This window comes from Cottoperca gobio, unplaced genomic scaffold (genome assembly GCF_900634415.1).
Source record: "Cottoperca gobio unplaced genomic scaffold, fCotGob3.1 fCotGob3_363arrow_ctg1, whole genome shotgun sequence".
NCBI classification, from domain to species: Eukaryota; Metazoa; Chordata; class Actinopteri; order Perciformes; family Bovichtidae; genus Cottoperca; species Cottoperca gobio.
In genome coordinates this window covers 128,817-147,500 of record NW_021166961.1, presented here as the reverse complement: position 1 = coordinate 147,500, position 18,684 = coordinate 128,817, and the positions used below count along the sequence as shown (strand labels likewise).

At 46.8% G+C, this 18,684-nt stretch overlaps 1 protein-coding gene across 3 annotated transcripts; it reads left to right on the top strand.

Moving 5' to 3' along the window:
* Window positions 1-893: 893 nt before the first annotated feature.
* On the top strand, window positions 894-18,040 carry syde1 (synapse defective Rho GTPase homolog 1). 3 transcript variants are annotated; one of them, XM_029427725.1, is made up of 14 exons: window positions 894-1,107; window positions 4,640-4,917; window positions 5,785-6,274; window positions 6,354-6,668; window positions 6,957-7,152; window positions 7,647-7,810; window positions 7,914-7,985; window positions 8,061-8,149; window positions 9,036-9,173; window positions 13,987-14,113; window positions 14,755-14,930; window positions 15,058-15,316; window positions 15,404-15,727; window positions 16,303-18,040. In XM_029427725.1, exons 1-14 carry the CDS (start codon window positions 1,023-1,025, stop codon window positions 16,500-16,502), a joined length of 2,913 nt encoding a protein of 970 aa, XP_029283585.1. In that variant the 5' UTR covers window positions 894-1,022; the 3' UTR covers window positions 16,503-18,040. The 3 variants fall into 3 exon arrangements, with proteins under 3 accessions (XP_029283585.1, XP_029283586.1, XP_029283584.1); XM_029427726.1 differs by having other exon boundaries at window positions 7,911-7,985; window positions 15,428-15,727; XM_029427724.1 differs by having other exon boundaries at window positions 7,911-7,985.
* Window positions 18,041-18,684: the final 644 nt, after the last annotated feature.

Sequence of the window (18,684 nt, the reverse complement as noted above, 5' to 3'; positions counted from 1 at the left end):
TACATTTTGACTGAACCCAATTGAATCTAATATTGAGATAAATGCATTATTAAGGCTGTCACTATCAACATCCACATGAATATTAAAGTCACCTACAATAATCACTTTATCTGTTTTAAGGACTAAACTTATATATGTGTTTTATCACTTCCTGTTGCTCTACATGTCACTGATTAGGATATATACCTTGGTTTTGTTACTTCCTGTTGCTACACATGTTAATGATTAGTATACATCTGTGTTTTATTTATTCATGTTGCTCTATATCTTAATGATCAGTATCTATAGCCGGTTTTGTTACTTCCTGTTGCTCTACATGTTAATAATCAGTAAATATAGATGTGCTTTATTGCTTCCTGTTGCTTTAACATGTCAATAATCAGTATATAAAGCTGTGTTTGTTACTTCCTGTTGCTCTTCATGTTAATTATCAGTATTTATATCGGTTTTGTTGCTTCCTGTTGCTCTATATGTCAATAATCAGTATATATAGCTGTGTTATCTTGCTCTGCATAACTTCCTTGCTGTCTTCGGTGTCTTCTTGTCCTGTACCTCTCCATTTTAAGCCTAATTTCTTTGTTTTGAAAGACCCTCTCCAAAGGACTGCTGCTGAAAGCGAGCCAGCCGGCTCACACAGGCACATTTAGTGAAATGTTTGCTTTGTTCTTATGAAAATAAAATATGTTGAATGTCTCTCTGTGTTTTTAGAACATTTAGTTTTTGGCGCCTCATAACTACATTTCCCATGTGTCCTCTGTCTCCTCCTCTCCCTGCTGAGGGAGGAGTGGGGGAGGAGTGAGGGAGATGTGGGGGAGGAGTGAGGGAGGAGAGGGGGAGGAGTGGGGGAGTTTGGGAAAGAATGCGAGGAATTCATTTCCTGTCCTGCAGCTCAGAGGAGTCGCAGACATGGCCGAGTGTGAGCAGATCTGAACATGATGAAGGAGCGCTGACTCCTCTGGATCTTTGTCTCCAGCAGAACTTCAGCCCGAGGAGCAGGACGGAGGGAGGGGGGGGGGGGCGCCATGACCGAGCCCCTGCTGAAGAGAACCTTCTCCAGGCTGAGAGGCAAAGACAGATCCAGGAGGAAGACCGACCCCAAAGTGAGCGGTGAGTGCCGAGCGCCTGCTGCAGACTTTATACGTCTTTATTTTATTATTATTATTATTATTATTATTATTATTATTATTATTATTATTATTATTATTATTATTATTATTATTATTATTATTATAGACAATATTATAAACTGTTCAAGTGTGTTAGTGATCGCTGTCAACTTTCTGTTTACTCAACAACTTCTCCGTCCATCACATGGACCAACACCAGAACTTCTCCACAATCATGTTACACTATTCGTATTATTACTAATTCTGTTACTACTCTGTTTCAGTAAAATTACTAATACTGCAGTGTACAAATACTCTGTTACAGTAAAATTACTAATACTGCAGTGTACAAATACTCTGTTACAGTAAAAGTACTGATACTGCAGTGTACAAATACTCTGTTACAGTAAAATTACTAATACTGCAGTGTTCAAATACTCTGTTACAGTAAAAGTACTGATACTGCAGTGTACAAATACTCTGTTACAGTAAAAGTACTGATACTGCAGTGTACAAATACTCTGTTACAGTAAAAGTACTAATACTGCAGTGTACAAATACTCTGTTACAGTAAAAGTACTGATACTGCAGTGTACAAATACTCTGTTACGGTAAAAGTACTAAGTTATCAGATAAATGTAGTAGAAAGTAAAATATTTCCCTCTGAGATGTAATGGAGTAGAAGTATAAAGTAGCAGTAAATGGAAATACTCAAGTAAAGTACAAGTACGTCAAAATTGTACTTTAGTTCAGTCGTAAATGTAGTAAGTTACTCTGCACCTCTGTATACAGAATATATATAAGTATGTGAAGGTATTAATACCGTGTACCAGCCAGACCTTCCAGGGAAGTTTAGCTGCTGAATAAAACTTTATCCGACGTTTATCTTTCTACGAGAGGAGGTTTATGTGTGTCGATGAAACATTCACTCTAATAACAGAAACTGAGACGATGAATTCTACTTTATTATTGATTATTTATATTATGTATTGAAATGTGTATCTGATATTAGTACAAAGGGAATAATACACAGTATTGTCTGTATGCTTTAGTGTTTAGTAACGTGTGTTGTTTTATAAAGGGACCGCTAACATGCTAGCAGGCTGATGTTAACCATGTTAGCATGCTAACGTTAAAAGAGAGTAAACTTTATTTTGTGCTTCAATCCATTTCTTTACATGAAAACATCTGATGTGTATTTATTGCACCACGATGTATCATTACAGCTCATAACAATACATCCCATAATAGTTCACACACTTCTCCAGACAGACAGACAGACGCCTCTCTGTGCTAAGCTAGGCTAACAGTTTCTTCTGTAATCTGCTCATCTTCACACACATGTTTAATGTTCAGCTTCCTGCCAACAAACCGAATCATTTCCTGTCATTAGACTTGTGAGTGTGTGCGCGTTATACTTCCATAATTACAGATGATTTGATGTTTTTTTTGTTAGTTTTTCAAAGATTTGACATAAAGCACAGAATATTCAGATTCTTGGCCTTAAAAACACATGATTCCTACTAAACTGTGTTCCTGAGGTTTACATGCAGCCCTGCACATGCTCGTTAACAAGCTTCTTTGCGTGAAAATCGTGTTTTCCAACATTTTCCAGCAGCAGTGAACTCAGCCTCCATCTTTCAGTCCTTCAACCAGAAACCTGCTGATGTCTTTAATGAAGCTTCTCTTCTTCCTGCGTCTCCATCCTTACAAGCTGCTGGCTGCTTTGTGTCGCACACACAGAGCTGTGAACATCGTCACACACTGAGACTCATGTTGTGAATGTTACATGCCTGGAGTGTCAGGAGTGGACAGAAATGACACAGAGGAGCTGAGCCCAACGCTGGACTAAACATTTCAAGGCGACAAAAATGTGACTTTAAGTGAAAACAAAGTTGTAAGAAAACACGGAGACTTTGTGATATTAGTGAAGCAATGAGACATAGTGAGAGAAACTCAACAGAGTGAACTCTTAAAGCTCGCCTTGTCTGTAGACCACACTGTGTGTGTGTGTGTGTGTGTGTGTGTGTGTCTCTAATGAATAGTGAATAGTCAGCAGTGTGTTTAGTCTTAAATACAGAGACTTCATTGACATCTGCAGTCACAGCTGTTTATTCATCACCCCCCCCTTCTCCCCCCCCATACACACTTTCTCACTGATCAGTATTTCTCAGGCTTCTGAAATTAAACAGATGGTTTATTATTAGCACACACACACACACACGCACACACACACACACACACACACACACACACACACACACACACACACTCAGTCTTCTATCAGTTCCTCTTTGGCTACGTTCAGATGACAGGAAGTGGGGGCTGACCTCTGGAGAGTATCACTTCCTGTCAGACAGACACAGTCAGAGTTGCTGAACACAGCCGACGGGGAATGAAGGACGGACATTCATCAACACAAACCCTCCTGATGAAGGAATGTTGCTCTGGAACTGTGTGGAAGTAAAGACATAAAGACTTTGACTACTTTAAAATTCCACCGTATGATTTAACCCTCACGGGAAAAAGTTAATGAGCTTTCATGTCGCTCTACTGAATCAAAAAATGCAGATATAACCAAGAGAAAGCACAAAGATCCGAAACCAGAACCCTGAGGAACTCCGCAAGTATTTAATCACTATGTTCAGGTGGGCCTTGAGGAGTTCAGGAGGGCCTTGAGGAGTTCAGGTGGGCCTTGAGGAGTTCAGGAGGGCCTTGAGGAGTTCAGGTGGTCCTTGAGGAGTTCAGGAGGGCCTTGAGGAGTTCAGGTGGTCCTTGAGGAGTTCAGGTGGTCCTTGAGGAGGCAGCCTCTCAGAGAGCAGGACGATCAGCGGACGTTAAACCATCAGCTTCTGTGGACGTCGTCGTTATTAAAGGAGTTTTTATTGAGGTCAAACACACACAGAGGGTTTATTCATGCAGCTCAGTCAGACACACTGTGTGTCACAAGGATCCCACACACACACACACACACACACATATATATACTCACACACGCATATACATATACACACACACACACATACACACACACATATATATACTCACACACGCATATACATATACACACACATACACAGGAAGAGTCTGAAGGGACAAATCCAGATGTTCAGGATGCCGGTGGTTATAATGATGTGCAGCTTTAACTTCTGCTCTGAGTGATTACAGCTCAATAATAATTAATAACTGTGCAGCAGGACCGTCTGACACCAGGCGTCTGACCGCATGGAGGTCGTTCACGTTACACCAGATCAGTACTGGTTCCTCCAGCTGGGCCTGCTCTGGAGCAAGAGAGAGGACGTTTACAACTGGACTCTGATGTTCCTGTTTGTAGGCAAAGAACTGATGGAGGATAATTGATAACACCTTTAATATTCCTCCAATAAGCAGTGAATAGGAGGGAAACTCTTAGTTAATGACGGAGTATTTGTTGAATATGGTCACGCAGAATAAAACATAAATAAGCTTTATAATGACTTATAAACCAATATGCTACTAATAAGCAAAGTAATGGTGTGTGTGTGTGTTTCCAGATGTTTCAGTAACGGCTGACGCTGTTCTGCAGACGTCTTCATCACCCTCGTTGACGCCCCCCAGAGCCCCCCAAGCAGCGGACCCTGACCCCCCCACACCTTCACATAACCACATCACAGTTGCTAAGAAACAGTTGTGGGCGCGGCAGGGCTCTGCAGCTCCGCCCACCTCTCTGCAGTCAAGCTCCGCCCCCAGAAACTCTGACCGGGAGCGACCGCCGTGGATGTCACAGGATGCATCTGGGCAGGCCTTGAGTCAGTGGCTAGCGCAGGATAAGGTACGGTATGGCAGGGCTATCACAGTACAGACAGCTTCTCTTACTAACCCTCATGAAGTCGAAGCAACTCCCACTCCCTGTCCAAAGGATCTTTACAGGAATACATTTATAAAGTGCTCAAATTATTTAACTATTTATTAAATAAATGTACAAAACGGTACAATAGAGAGCTGCAGGAAGGAGTCCTAAAACCCTGAAATGAGTTTTACATGTTTGCACTTCCTGTTCCCTCATCTGCTTTTTGATGTGTTTTTGCTGAAATAAGTTCTGTGGTTAAAACATGCTGAAGAGATTTTAACGTTTGGTTCTACGACATAAAACTCGTCAGTAAATCCCCGCTGGTGAGTTTAAAAGGTTGGTTGCTAACACGTGTCTAAACGTCATCACGCTAACATTAGCCTCCGTTAGCTTAGCGGTGGTGACGTCACGTGACCTGCTGTAGCTCCTTTATAGCCGAACGTTAGCTTCTTACTTGATAAATCATCAAAGTGTTAATCTGTGGAGATGATCCTGATGAACCACACGTGTAAATATCATCGTTGGTTTTTCTGCAATGATCTAAAATCCAAAGTTAAAATCCAGTTAAGATGCTGCCTTCAGGGTCGGACACAGAAACGCGTCCCTGCAGCGCTCTGTAAAGTATTAACTCACAAACAGGTATGGTATGACTGGAGTTTCAATACTACTTGGTACTGGGATATTCTGGTGATGACCCTCGTTAGAAGTTTTATTCCATGTGTGCTCCTTGGAGTGCACATATTGAATACAGTGTGTTTGTTTCCTGTAAATATGTTTCATATCAGTCCAGTAAGGACTGAACCCTCCTGGTTTGACCTCCCCTCTGCGGTCTTCTTCTTCTCCCCTCAGATGGAGCAGTGTGGTGACGGGATGTGCTTTGGTCTGACCCAGGACACGAGCAGCGCCACCTGTGTTTCTGTCAGTTGTACCACAGTACTGCCAGACACCCCACCACCACCAGGGGGCTCCACTGATGTGCCGCCCACCTCTGTCAGCAACAAGTTTTCTGGTCAGCGGATGTATCTGCAGAGCCTGGATCGCAGCAGCCGAGCCTGGGTGCTGTCTTCGGGAAAGACCCAGGGTTCAGACGAGGCCTGCGGGTTGCAGCAGGAGAGTGGCAGCAACATCTGGTACAACCCGATCCCTGAGGAGGAGGACTCAGGAGGTCCACGCAGGGAGGAGGAGGTATGGAGGAGAAGGGACAAGAGGGAGGAGGCAGGAGCGGTGAATCCCAGAGCTGAGCTGGGAGGAGTGTGGGTCGGCTCAGCAGAAAGTCCACCGGAGGGCGCCAACCCCAGCATCAGCCACCAGACTGACAACATCACCACAGAAAACACAGGTGAGACCCGACGTTGTAAAGACATTTGTAACTTTGTGTTTGTGACCAGTTTCAGGTAAACACTGTGTCTCTCCCTCAGACTCTAGCCCCGCCTCCCAGAAGAAAGGGGGCGTGTCCGGCAGTGTGATTGACAGGCTGCGGTCTCCTGGTACGGTGAGGAAACTCTCCCTGAAGATGAAGAAACTTCCGGAGCTGCGCCGCAAACTCAGCCTGCGCTCCTCTTGTCGCACCAACCGGCAGGGAAACGACAGCAGAGGGGGCGGCGACGAGTCGAGTAAGAGCCCATCATCCGCCGTGTCCAATCAGAACGTGATCAGCAGATATCACCTGGATAGCTCCGCTCCTCCCGCCAGACCACTGCGGCGGTCGTCGAGAGGACGATCCGCCAAAGGAGGTAAAGTTCACATTTACAACATTTTATGTTTATCCGTATGTTGCCAAGTAAGACTTCATGTGGTGCTGAAGACTTTCCCAAATTTTAAGTGTCATGTATCCAGAAGAAATGTAGGATGACCAGATGTCCCGAAAATATTGGGGCAGTCCCGGAAATTACGTAACCATCTGAGAAGCCGACGTTGGCGATTTCAAACAATCATCATCTGTCAATCAACTCTTACTGACGTGTCCATCGCTTCGTTAACGAGCTAGGCTTCTTATCGTAAAATGTTTTTTTTACTTTCAGGTTATCTTAGTGACGGGGACTCCCCCGAGCTGCTGCCACGGCAACATCCCCCCCCCGTGACCACCTCCCAGGAAACGGCGTGTGACATCAGCTCGTTCCGACTGTACGTAGGCTCCGACCCTCCGAGATGCAGCCAGCGGGTGACGGGTTTACTGACCGTCCATCTGCTGGGCCTGGAGGAGATGAAGAGCAGCAGGTAGGAACTCACCTGGAACACTTAATATAATGTTTTTGTTATTATTATTATTATTATTATTATTATTATTATTATATTATTAATATAATGTTTTATTATTATTATTATTATTATTATTATAAGAGAAGTGGGAGGTTTTCCCATTTATTTCAATATAGTCAGAGTTGTATCCCAGCAGCATCTGGTGGACGTTAGAGGAACTGCAGCTGTTTCTTCTTCTAAATACCCATGAACCTCAGCTGCTGTTACCATGGACACGAGCTGTTACAGTTGTTACTAAATCCACAGTTGACCCAGAATTAAAGTGAAATGCACTGTGGGAGTTGTAGTTAACTTCTAGCTCAAAGTTGTTATGCCTGCAGGCTTCTCGGACCTTTGATGTCTTTATGTTTTAATGAAAAAAGCAGATATTTTGCACATAGCTGCTCATGTTGTGTCTCCTGCGGAGACGTGACGTCGTCCACAGACGTCTCACTTGATGTGTGTCCTCTCAGGTCGGAGTGCAGTAAGGATGTCTTCCTGGCCATCCAGATAGACGGGGTGACGCGAGCGAGGACCGCCCTCCTGACACTGCGGGGCTGCGCCCTCCCGCTGAACCACGCCTTCCACCTGGAGCTGGAGCGGGCCCGGCAGCTCCGCGTGGTGGTGCTGACCCCAGGTACTGCTCACCTGCCGCTACTGTCTGCGGCTTGTCCATCTTTCACAAGTCGTAAGCATGTTGGAACATCTTCTTCAGGTTCAGTTTTCTCTGTCTGCAGGAGGATGTACAGCCGGTGCCAGCAGGAATAGAGTGTGTGCTCTGGGAGGAGTCTGCATCCCCCCGCTCTTTAAAGGTTCACTTCACTCCTATGTTTAAAACTGCCCCGCTCTGATCCAACGTACCATACTGATGTTGTTCTGACCCGCAGGCAGCCGCAGCCAGCAGCTGTGTGTGAAGCTGGAGCCCCGAGGACTTCTGTACGTCAAAGTGTCTCTGCAGGAGAAGTGGGACACGCAGGTACACAGTAATATACTGCTAATACTACTTTGAATTCCCTGATCCTGAACTCGACCTGGGGTGTGTAGTCTATCTACTATTTATATATTGACAAATATACTTTCTATATATTGAGTTTTATAATAATTAACAAACACAAGTTAGGTATAAATTTATAATAGCTTACCCTGCAACACAACTGCAATAAGCACTTATGATATTGCCAGTTTTCCTGACTGCGCAGATCCATGCCGAATGTGGCGTATGGGAAAAAGCAATACTCAGAATCTGCGGATATCGGCGGCTAAGAAGTCATGCTGTTGTTTTCATTGACCCAGCCATCCTGCAGTGTCAAGGGATCAGGCACTGAAACGCCACTCGGCATAACCAAAAGCGTAGTCTTTTCTTTGTCTGTGATTGAAAGTCTTCCGTTAGCTGTTGGTTGCTCCTCAATGCCCATCTCTGATGCAGCAAACACCCGGGCAATAAGCTCGAGTTGTGTTCCTGAAACCTTTAAATCAAAGCTTCGACTTTCCACATCTGAACCTCATCATAAGAAAGGAGTTCAGAACTCATTGTAGAGTAGTAGCTTTGTTTACAACACGCTTGAAGAATAAGCTAAATACAATGTAAACACATAGAGAAGAAATCCAATATGGCGGCCCTTGTAGAGTTGGTGCTCACTTTTCTAGGCTCGCCACCACCCAGCATGCATTGCGATTCCACCGGAAGCCCGAAACTCTGATTCCGTCTATATACTATATTAATACTAATTACACAGGTACACAGTAATATACTACTACTAGTACTAATACTACTTACACAGGTACACAGTAATACTACTCCTATTAATTACACAGTTACAAACTAATACTACTACTACTACTTACAGTACTTTGTCCCGCAGCCCAGCAGTGACTCCTCCTTGCCTGCTAACGTCTTCGGGGTGGAGCTGCACCACCTGGTGGAGATAGAAGGATCTGCCCCCCCGATCCCTCTGCTGATCCAGAAGTCTGTGGCCGAGATAGAGCGGAGAGGACTCAAGGTACACCTGTATATATTCACCTGCCTATATCTACCTGCTCATATCTTCTTGGGTTTTATTCTTTTTTAGAATAATCATCAAATCAAATTTATTTATATAGCCCAATATCACAAATTATACATTTGTCTCAGTGTTTACAGACTGTACAGGATACGACACCCTCTGTACTTAGACTCTCTGTCCTTAGACCTTCGCATCGCACAAGGAAAAACTTCCTAAAAGAAACCCCATAATTAAAGGGAGAAAATGTAAGAAACCTCAGGGAGAGACTGAGGAGGGATCCCTCGCCCATGACGGACAGACGTGCAATAGATGTCGTGTGTACAGGACATTTACATAAATGCATACAGATAGAGAGGGAGAAGAAGAGAGGAAGAGAAGGAAGAGAGCAGGGAGGTGTCCCCCGGCAGTCTAAGCCTATAGCAGCATAACTAGGGGCTGATCCAGGGGCAAACCTGAGCCAGCCCTAACTATAAGCTTTATCAAAAAGGAAAGTCTTTAGCCTGCTCTTAAATGTGGAGAGTGTGTGTGCCTCCCAAACACAAAGCTGGTTCCACTGGAGAGGAGCTTGATAGCTGAAGGCTCTGGCTCCCATTGTACTCTTACAGACTCTAGGAACCACAAGTAACCCTGCAGTCTGGGAGAGCAATGCTCTGGTTTATAAGGTACTATGAGATCTTTAAGATATGTTGGAGCCTGACCATTAATTGCTTTGTAAGTCAGGAGAAGGATTTTGAATTCTATTCTGTATTTTACCGGGAGCCAGTGCAGAGCAGCTAATACAGGAGTAATATGATCCCGTTTCCTTGTTCTTGTCAATACACGTGTCACTGCATTTTGGATCAACTGAAGAGTCTTAACCAACTTTTTTCTTCATAGATGTTGTGTGAAAGAAAAGCTTGTTCCATCAGAACTTGAGATGAGAAAATAGTGAGGCAACAAAAGCCGTCCATCCATCCATCGTCTACCGCTTATCCGGGATCGGGTCGCGGGGGCAGCAGCTCCAGTAAGGAACCCCAATCTTCCCTTCTCCGGGCCACATCCTCCAGCTCCGACTGGGGGATCCCGAGGCGTTCCCAGGCCAGAGAGGAGATATAATCTCTCCACCGAGTCCTGGGTCTTCCCCGGGGTCTCCTCCCAGCTGGACGTGCCTGGAACACCTCCCTAGGGAGGCGCCCAGGTGGCATCCTTACTAGATGCCCGAACCACCTCAACTGGCTCCTTTCAACGTAAAGGAGCAGCGGCTCTACTCCGAGTCTCTCACGGATGGCTGAGCTTCTCACCCTATCTCTAAGGGAGACGCCAGCCACCCGTCTGAGAAAACCCATTTCGGCCGCTTGTACCCGTGATCTCGTTCTTTCGGTCATGACCCAGCCTTCATGACCATAGGTGAGGGTAGGAACGAAGATCGACCGGTAGATTGAGAGCTTTGCCTTCTGGCTCAGCTCTCTTTTCGTCACAACGGTGCGGTAAAGTGACTGTAATACCGCCCCCGCTGCTCCGATTCTCCGGCCAATCTCTCGCTCCATTGTCCCCTCACTCGCAAACAAGACCCCGAGGTACTTAAACTCCTTCACTTGGGGTAATGGCTCATTCCCTACCCGGAGTAGGCAATCCACCGGTTTCCTGCTGAGAGCCATGGCCTCAGATTTGGAGGTGCTGATCCTCATCCCAACCGCTTCACACTCGGCTGCGAACCGATCCAGTGACTGTTGAAGGTCACAGACCGATGATGCCATAAGGACCACATCATCTGCAAAGAGCAGCGATGAGATCCTCAGGTCACCGAACTGCAACCCCTCTCCTCCACGACTACGCCTCGATATCCTATCCATGAAAATCACGAACAGGATTGGTGATAAAGCGCAGCCCTGGCGGAGGCCAACATTCACTGGAAACGAGTCCGACTTACTGCCGAGTATTCGGACACAACTCTCGCTTTGGGCGTACAGGGATTGGATGGCCCTCAAAAGTGACCCCCTCACCCCATACTCCCGCAGCACCTCCCACAGTATCACCCGGGGGACCCGGTCATATGCCTTCTCCAGATCCACAAAACACATGTAGACCGGATGGGCGTACTCCCAGGCCCCCTCCAGGATCCTTGCGAGAGTGAAGAGTTGGTCCGTTGTTCCACGACCAGGACGGAATCCGCATTGTTCCTCTTCAATCAGAGGTTCGACTACCGGCCGAACCCTCCTTTCCAGTACCTTGGAGTAGACTTTACCAGGGAGGCTGAGAAGTGTGATACCCCTGTAGTTGGCACACACTCTCTGGTCCCCCTTTTTAAATAGGGGAACCACCACCCCGGTCTGCCAACCCCCAGGCACTGTCCCAGACTTCCACGCAATGTTGACGAGGCGTGTCAACCAAGACAGCCCCTCAACACCCAAAGCCTTCAGCATTTCTGGACGGATCTCATCAACCCCTGCGGCTTTGCCACTGTGGAGTTGTTTGACTACCTCAGTGACTTCCATCAGGGAAATTGACGATGATCCCCCATCAGCTTCCAGCTCTGCCTCAACCATAGAGGGCGTGTTAGTCGGATTCAGGAGTTCCTCAAAGTGCTCCTTCCACCGGCCGATAACCTTCTCAGTTGAAGTCAGCAGGGTCCCACCCTTGCTGTACACAGCTTGGATGGTTCCTCGCTTCCCCCTCCTGAGGTGCCGGATGGTTTTCCAGAAGCACCTTGGTGCCGACCGAAAGTCCTTCTCCATAGCTTCTCCGAACTTCTCCCACACCCGCTGCTTTGCCTCTGATACGGCAGAAGCTGCCGCCCTTCTAGTCCTTCGATACCCTGCAACTGTTTCCGGAGTCCTCCCGGATAACATAACCCGGAAGGACTCCTTCTTCAGTCGGACGGCTTCCCTGACCACCGGGGTCCACCACGGTGTTCGAGGGTTACCGCCCCTTGAGGCACCTAAGACCTTGAGACCACAGCTCATCACCGCAGCTTCAGCAATAGAGGTTTTGAACATCGCCCACTCAGGTTCAATGCCCCCAACCTCCACAGGGATGGCTGAAAAGCTCCGCCGGAGGTGTGAGTTAAAGATCCCCAGGACAGGGGCTTCCTCCAGACGTTCCCAGTTCACCCGCACTACCCGTTTGGGTTTACCAGGTCTGTCCAGAGTCTTCCCCCACCCCTTGATCCAACTCACCACCAGATGGTGATCAGTCGACAGCTCCGCCCCTCTCTTCACCCGAGTGTCCAAAACATGCGGCCTCAGGTCAGATGATACGATTACGAAATCGATCATTGACCTTTGGCCTAGGGTGCTCTGGTACCACGTGCACTTATGAGCATCCTTATGTTCGAACATGGTGTTTGTTATGGCCATTCCATGGCTAGCACAGAAGTCCAATAACAAACGACCGTTCGGGTTTAGATCAGGGAGGCCCTTCCTCCCAATCACGCCTCTCCAGGTGTCTCCATCGTTTCCCACGTGTGCGTTGAAGTCTCCTAGCAAGACTACGGAGTCCCCTACTGGAGCCCCCTGCAGGGCTCCATTCAGGGTCTCCAAGAAGGCCGAATACTCAGAACTGCGGTTTGGGGCATAGGCACAAACAACAGTCAGAGTTTTCCCCCCCATAACCCGAAGGCGTAGGGAGGCGACCCTCTCGTCCACCGGGATAAACTCCAACATAGCGGTGCTCAGCCGGGGGCTAGTGAGTATCCCCACCCCGGCCCGACGCCTCACACCTTGGGCAACTCCGGAGAAGAATAGAGTCCAACCCCTATCCAGGAGTACGGTTCCAGAGCCAAGACTGTGCGTGGAGGTAAGCCCCACCAGATCTAACTGGTAGCGCTCCACCTCCCGCACTAGTTCCGGCTCCTTCCCCCACAGAGAGGTGACGTTCCACGTCCCCAGAGCCAGCCTCTGCTGCCCGGGTCTGGTCCGTCGAGGTCCCTGACCATCACTGCCACCCATGTGACAGCGCACCCGACCCCAGCGGTTTTTCCCATGAGTGGTGGGCCCACAGGATGGATGGATGGGAGGCACCACGTAGCTTCTTCGGGCTGTACCCGACCGGGCTCCGTGGCAAACCCGGCCACCAGGCGCTCGCTGTCGGGCCCTCCCTCTGGGCCTGGCTCCAGACGGGGGCCCCGGGCTTCCTCCGGGCAGGGTCTCTCCTTTCCTTTTCCTTTCTTTCATGAAGTCGTTTTTGAACCATTCTTAGTCTGGCCCCTCACCTGAGACCAATTTGCCTTGGGAGACCCTACCAGGAGCACTAGGCTCCAGACAACACAGCTCTCAGGTTCATAGGGACACACAAACCTCTCCACCACGATAAGGTGATGGTTCCCAGAGAGGCAACAAAAGCCGGACATCGCTTATTCAGTCTGAAACCTCTCAGTTATTCCAGTTTTTCCATTTCCGAGCGGCGTTATCAACAGCAGCGCTAAGCAACCAGTGGACTTATCACAGCACAGTAGTACCAGCCAATCACAGCACATTAAGGCGGGACTTGGTGCAAAGTGGGCGACAAAAATAATGCCTGAACAGAAGAAGTGCAGCAGATTTTAGTTGAAAATATATACTTCAGTTTGTTCCATAATGAGACTGCAACAGAAAGGTCCACATCAGCTGCAGCACAACCAAGATGGTGTAAACATCTTTATGGTCTTCAACACGCCTTTATTAGATAAACAGTTGTGACCCGCTCGTCTCAGGCCGCTGGATATCTGTCCAAAGAGGAGAGGCAAAATGTGCATCTTTATGACACCTCTGACTGCTGTTCAAGACCATAACTGTCTGTCTGTCTGTCTGTCTGTCTGTCTGTCTCTCTGTCTCTCTGCCTGTCTGTCTGCCAGGGGGTGGGTCTGTACAGACTGTGTGGTTCTGCTGCAGTGAAGAAGGAGCTCAGGGATTGGTTTGAGAGGAACAGTTCAGCGGTCTGCCTCAGCGAGGATCTGTACCCCGACATCAACGTCATCACAGGTCAGTAAACACAGCAACCCTCCTGACTGCTCACCTGTCTGTTTTAGCTTCCTGTTTCCCTGCTGACTGCTCACTTATCTGTTTTAGCTTCCTGTTTCTCCCCTGACGCTTGTACCTGACCTCCTCCCGCTGAGTCTTGTTCTTGCGATTAGTTTATATAAACCTGTGTGTTTCTTATTGTTCCTGGTCAGTTTGTGGTCAATGTTTCCTTGTTTTGCTTCTCGTGTTTCAAGCCAGTCAGTGTTTGCCTTCATCTGGTAAATAAATTATTACTTTATGTTCAGTTCCTGTTGCTTTTTACTTTGGGTCCACCTGCCTGCACATTTGTGACAGTACAAAATGAGCAATCCTAAACCCAGCAGAGCCACGCCTTTTCTCCAAAAAGGTTTGTGAGCTCATTTCCTCCTAATCAGGTCAGCAAGTTTTGGGAGGAAATCTCGTGACAGCAGCGGTGGTTCCCGGAGAGGCCATTGATTCCAATGTGGTCCGGGAGTTCAACTGTGTCCTTCAAATCAGCCCAATCCACTCTCCAGCGCCCAGACCTGCACCCTGACCAAATCATCTCCCATGAGAAGTTTCTATTTATGTCTCAGAATCAAACTCAATGTCTTGATCTTGGTTTCCTGATTGTCTTTTCTCAGGTATACTGAAGGACTACCTGCGGGAGCTGCCGTCTCCGCTGATCACCAGGAATCTGTACCAGGTCGTCAGGGAGGCCATGACCTTTCAACCCCCACCTGCCCCACCTGTGACCACGGACCCCCAGCTGGCCCAGAAAACTGTAGAGCTGCTGTCCTGTCTGCCGCCTCCAGAGAGGGTAAAACTCCAGCTGCTGTAGTCTGGTCCGGTCCGATGTTTGGCTTTATATCAAACCAGTTAGAACATTTTTACACCAGCCCTACTTCCCACATTTAACATGAGTCTGTTTCCCTGTTTCTCTCCAGGCCACCCTGTCTCTCCTGCTGGACCACCTCAGCCTGGTGGCATCCCTCAGCTCTTGCAACAGGATGACGCACCAGAACCTCGCCGTCTGCTTCGGCCCGGTGCTCCTCACCCCGACTCAGGAGGCCTGGAGTGGGGGGGGGGGGGGAGTAGGGAGGGAAGGAAGAGGAGGAGGGAAGGTGTTCGGTGAAGAGATAGTGAGTGCGATAGATTTTAAACGGCACATCGAGGCGTTGCACTACCTGCTGCAGCTATGGCCAGGTGAGACAGGAAAAATCCTAATTAACCACAAGTTCCGCCCACTTTGATACTCTACTGTTGCTATGGAAACCACCTTACCTTTAACAGGTGTCCCTTTATCTTCCTTTTCAGTGCCGACCCGTCGAGTCCCAGCAAACGACCACATTGACAACTCCCCGCCTCCCTCCCCCGGCCTTACCCATAACCCCCTTCGGCCGAAGCAGCAGCGGCATCCTGCACTGCGATTGGCTCTGCCCCAGAACCCCGATGAGGAGGTGGTTGTGTCACGTCGTGGTCGAGGCGGCCTGGCTCGGCTCGAGAGTCCGCCACCGATCAACCGGTACGCTGGAGACTGGAGCGTCTGTGGACAAGATCTTCTGTCCGGACAGGAGGCCGACTACGACGAGGTGGCAGGAAGTGAGAGTGACGGCGGTAAAGACACAAGCAAACGTATTTCCATTCCTCAACCCAAACAAAATGGCGGACGCACCTTGCAACACTTTCTTGCCTGTCTTGCAACACAGACACTTTAAATATTAACAAATTCAAACATAGCAGCCAGTTTCATGAAAGATTTTTTGTGTATTTATGTGACTGGGTACTTGCCTACAAAGGCTAACCACAGCAACTATAATTTTGGTTAAAAAAAATGAGACATGACTGAAATTAAACCTCTGATATCAGTTCTATTTTGTGACAAATTTTCCTTTGAAGCCATTTTTCTCAGGTTCAGTGTTACAAATGTCTAAATCAATATTCTTCATCGTCTTTCCTTTGGCAGGAACCGGAAACAACTTTACCTAAACTTTGCATTATTTGCTAAAATCATGATTACTACTTTTGTTTTTTGATTAATCTTGGTTTACTTTGTCCAGTATCTTAATATATAACTGGAAGTCTAACACTGTGAACACCCCCCCCTCCCGAAACAGTTGAGACTTTTATAAGTGCTGTTGTTCCTGTTGTCCTCATGTCACTCTCATTCCTTCTTATTATTGCTGTTTCAGGCAGCGGGGACGAAGACGAGGAGGAGAAGAAGGAGGCGTGGTCCTCAGAAGGTGGAGGAGGAGTTGGAGGTAGTCTGTACGTGGACGAGTTCTTGGATTTTGATGCTCCGTTTAACTGTCGACTCAGTCTGAAAGACTTCGACACTCTGATCCATGACCTGGACCGAGAGTTGGCCAAACAGATCAACATCTGTCTGTAGAGGAGGAAGAGGAGGAGGAGCAGAGGAAGAGAGCAAGAGAAGAGGAGGACAAGGAGGAGGAGGAGGAGGAGGAAAACAAGGAGGAAGGGGAGGACGAGGAGGAAGAGGAAAAGGAGGAGGAAGGGGAAGAGGGGGAGGAGGATGAGGAGGAGTCTGCCACTTTGAATAAAGGCCATTGCTCCAAAATACAAACTCTCCCTGCAAAAAACAGGAACACACGGATAATTATTTTTGCAGAATGAAGGCGAAAGCATGTCCTGCCCTACTCCGCCTCTGATTGGCTCTCCCTGATATTCTTACCTGAGCCTAACCAATCGAACTCCTCATGCCTAAACTCAACCAATCAGAGGCAGAGTGGAGCGGTCATACCTCCGTCTGTGCTCCTGTTAGTTGCAGTGTGAATCTCCGAGCAATGGGACTTTTTTTGGACTATTGGGGTTTTGGAATAATGGAATGGCACCGAATAGAGCTGTGTCTCAGTCTAATATGCTTACTTCACAGTCCGAAATTAAATTTTGTAAATCTGAATTTTATTTAACCTCAATTAAGTTCCAAAACTTTACGTTAAAATTCTGATTCTCTCAGTATTAATTATAAATTAAGTTATTTATGAGGCTCCTGAAGATGTGATACTGACCGCAGACCTCAGATCAGTTAGTTTGACCTCTGACCTCCTCACAGCCTCCTCAGACTGGACCAGCAGATGTGTCAAATATATCAATCAGATCTGTTTAGCTCTAGAGATTTAAAAATCCTGAGGGAAGTGATGAGTTGAACTCAAAGTGGAACAAGAAGAGTCTGGTTCTCGTAGCGTCTCTGGATGTTTCCGGTGGTTTCTGTGCCAACAAGTCAAAGTCAGACCAGATAATTTATTTCTCTGATCCAAAGGTAAATGTGGCTCCAGCGTTAATATGAAGGAGAAGAGTTTCTCTCTGAGGTGTCGCTGTGGAGGAACCCTTCAAAACTTTATTATTATTATTGATGCAGTATCGACCCTCTGAAGATGTGAACTGTGTTCTTGTTGTTCTGGGTATCAGGGTAGCATCCTGTCGGGCTGTTTGCACTGTTCAAGCCATAATTTCTAATTTCACTCGTTGAAACTTTTAGTTGAAGTGAACAAACTGCAGAACTCATTGCTCTGCTGCTGCTGTCACCCCCTGCAGTTTTCTGGTAGTCCTGCAAGTTTCTGTTGGTCCTGCAGGGTTCTGTCGCCCCCCTTCAGGTTGAGCAGCAGAGCGGTGTGGGCGGCTCGTCAGTGTTTTCGCGGTACAGCGTTATTGGAGCCACAGAAGGAATACGATGCCATACTCAGTGTTTCCAATGACGATGTTTTAATGTGTTCTGCATTTGTTGTTTTGTTGACAGTATTACTTTGTTTTGCACAACGATAATAAGCACTTATGTTTTTTATTGATGATGACGATGTTTCTATGCAGATGATGTAACCAAAGTGTTGAAGCACAGTTCCTGTTGGAACAGACCACAGCAGCCTGTCTTTTTACCCTGACCAACTATTAAACACAGTATTATTATTATAACGCAGTGACTGGCTCTTATTGATACAGCAGTGCTACAAAAACTTAATTTTAACAAAGTCCAGGCTGAAGCCACTTTTTGTGAGTTTAAAGAAATGTCTGCAATTTGCTGCAGAAACACTCAGCTGAAGTTTATTTGACTCCACATAATCTAAATAAAATGTGTCCTGAGTACATTTAGATATTTTAGTGTCCGTCAGGCCTGAAGTCAGAAGAAACACAGAGCAGACTGGTTTTTATTTGAAATATGACCCAATGCAGTATTTTTGGCATACTATGTGTTGGGACATACTAAATAGTGTGTTCGTATGCATGATAATGTTTAAAAGTGTGTTTTTAAACTTTTAAACTTGCCTGTTGATATTGGGTCTGAGTGCCCTCCGTATGGTCTGACAGGACTGTTACCGTCTAATAAAACATGTCCGAGTAGGTTTGTTTACATAAATCCATTTATCTTTAATCCTCGGACCAGTCAATAGACAGCCAAGTAAAACTTTTATTCTGGGTTCATTCATTTTATTCTTTCAATATCAGTGTGGTTATTTATTGAGACTTTGTATATTTTGTTATACTTTATTCATCCACATGGAGACGTGATAGACCTCATTCGGAGTTCTGATTTCTTATTTATACAAACATCCAACAGT

Bases quoted from the DNA above. Each gene is read 5' to 3' on its own strand.
- syde1 (XM_029427724.1), top strand. From the start codon at position 1,023: ATGACCGAGCCCCTGCTGAAGAGAACCTTCTCCAGGCTGAGAGGCAAA. The intron at 1,108-4,639 runs GTGAGTGCCGAG...GTGTGTTTCCAG, and splicing joins GACCGACCCCAAAGTGAGCG to ATGTTTCAGTAACGGCTGAC. The intron at 15,728-16,302 runs GTAAAGACACAA...TTGCTGTTTCAG, and splicing joins AGGAAGTGAGAGTGACGGCG to GCAGCGGGGACGAAGACGAG.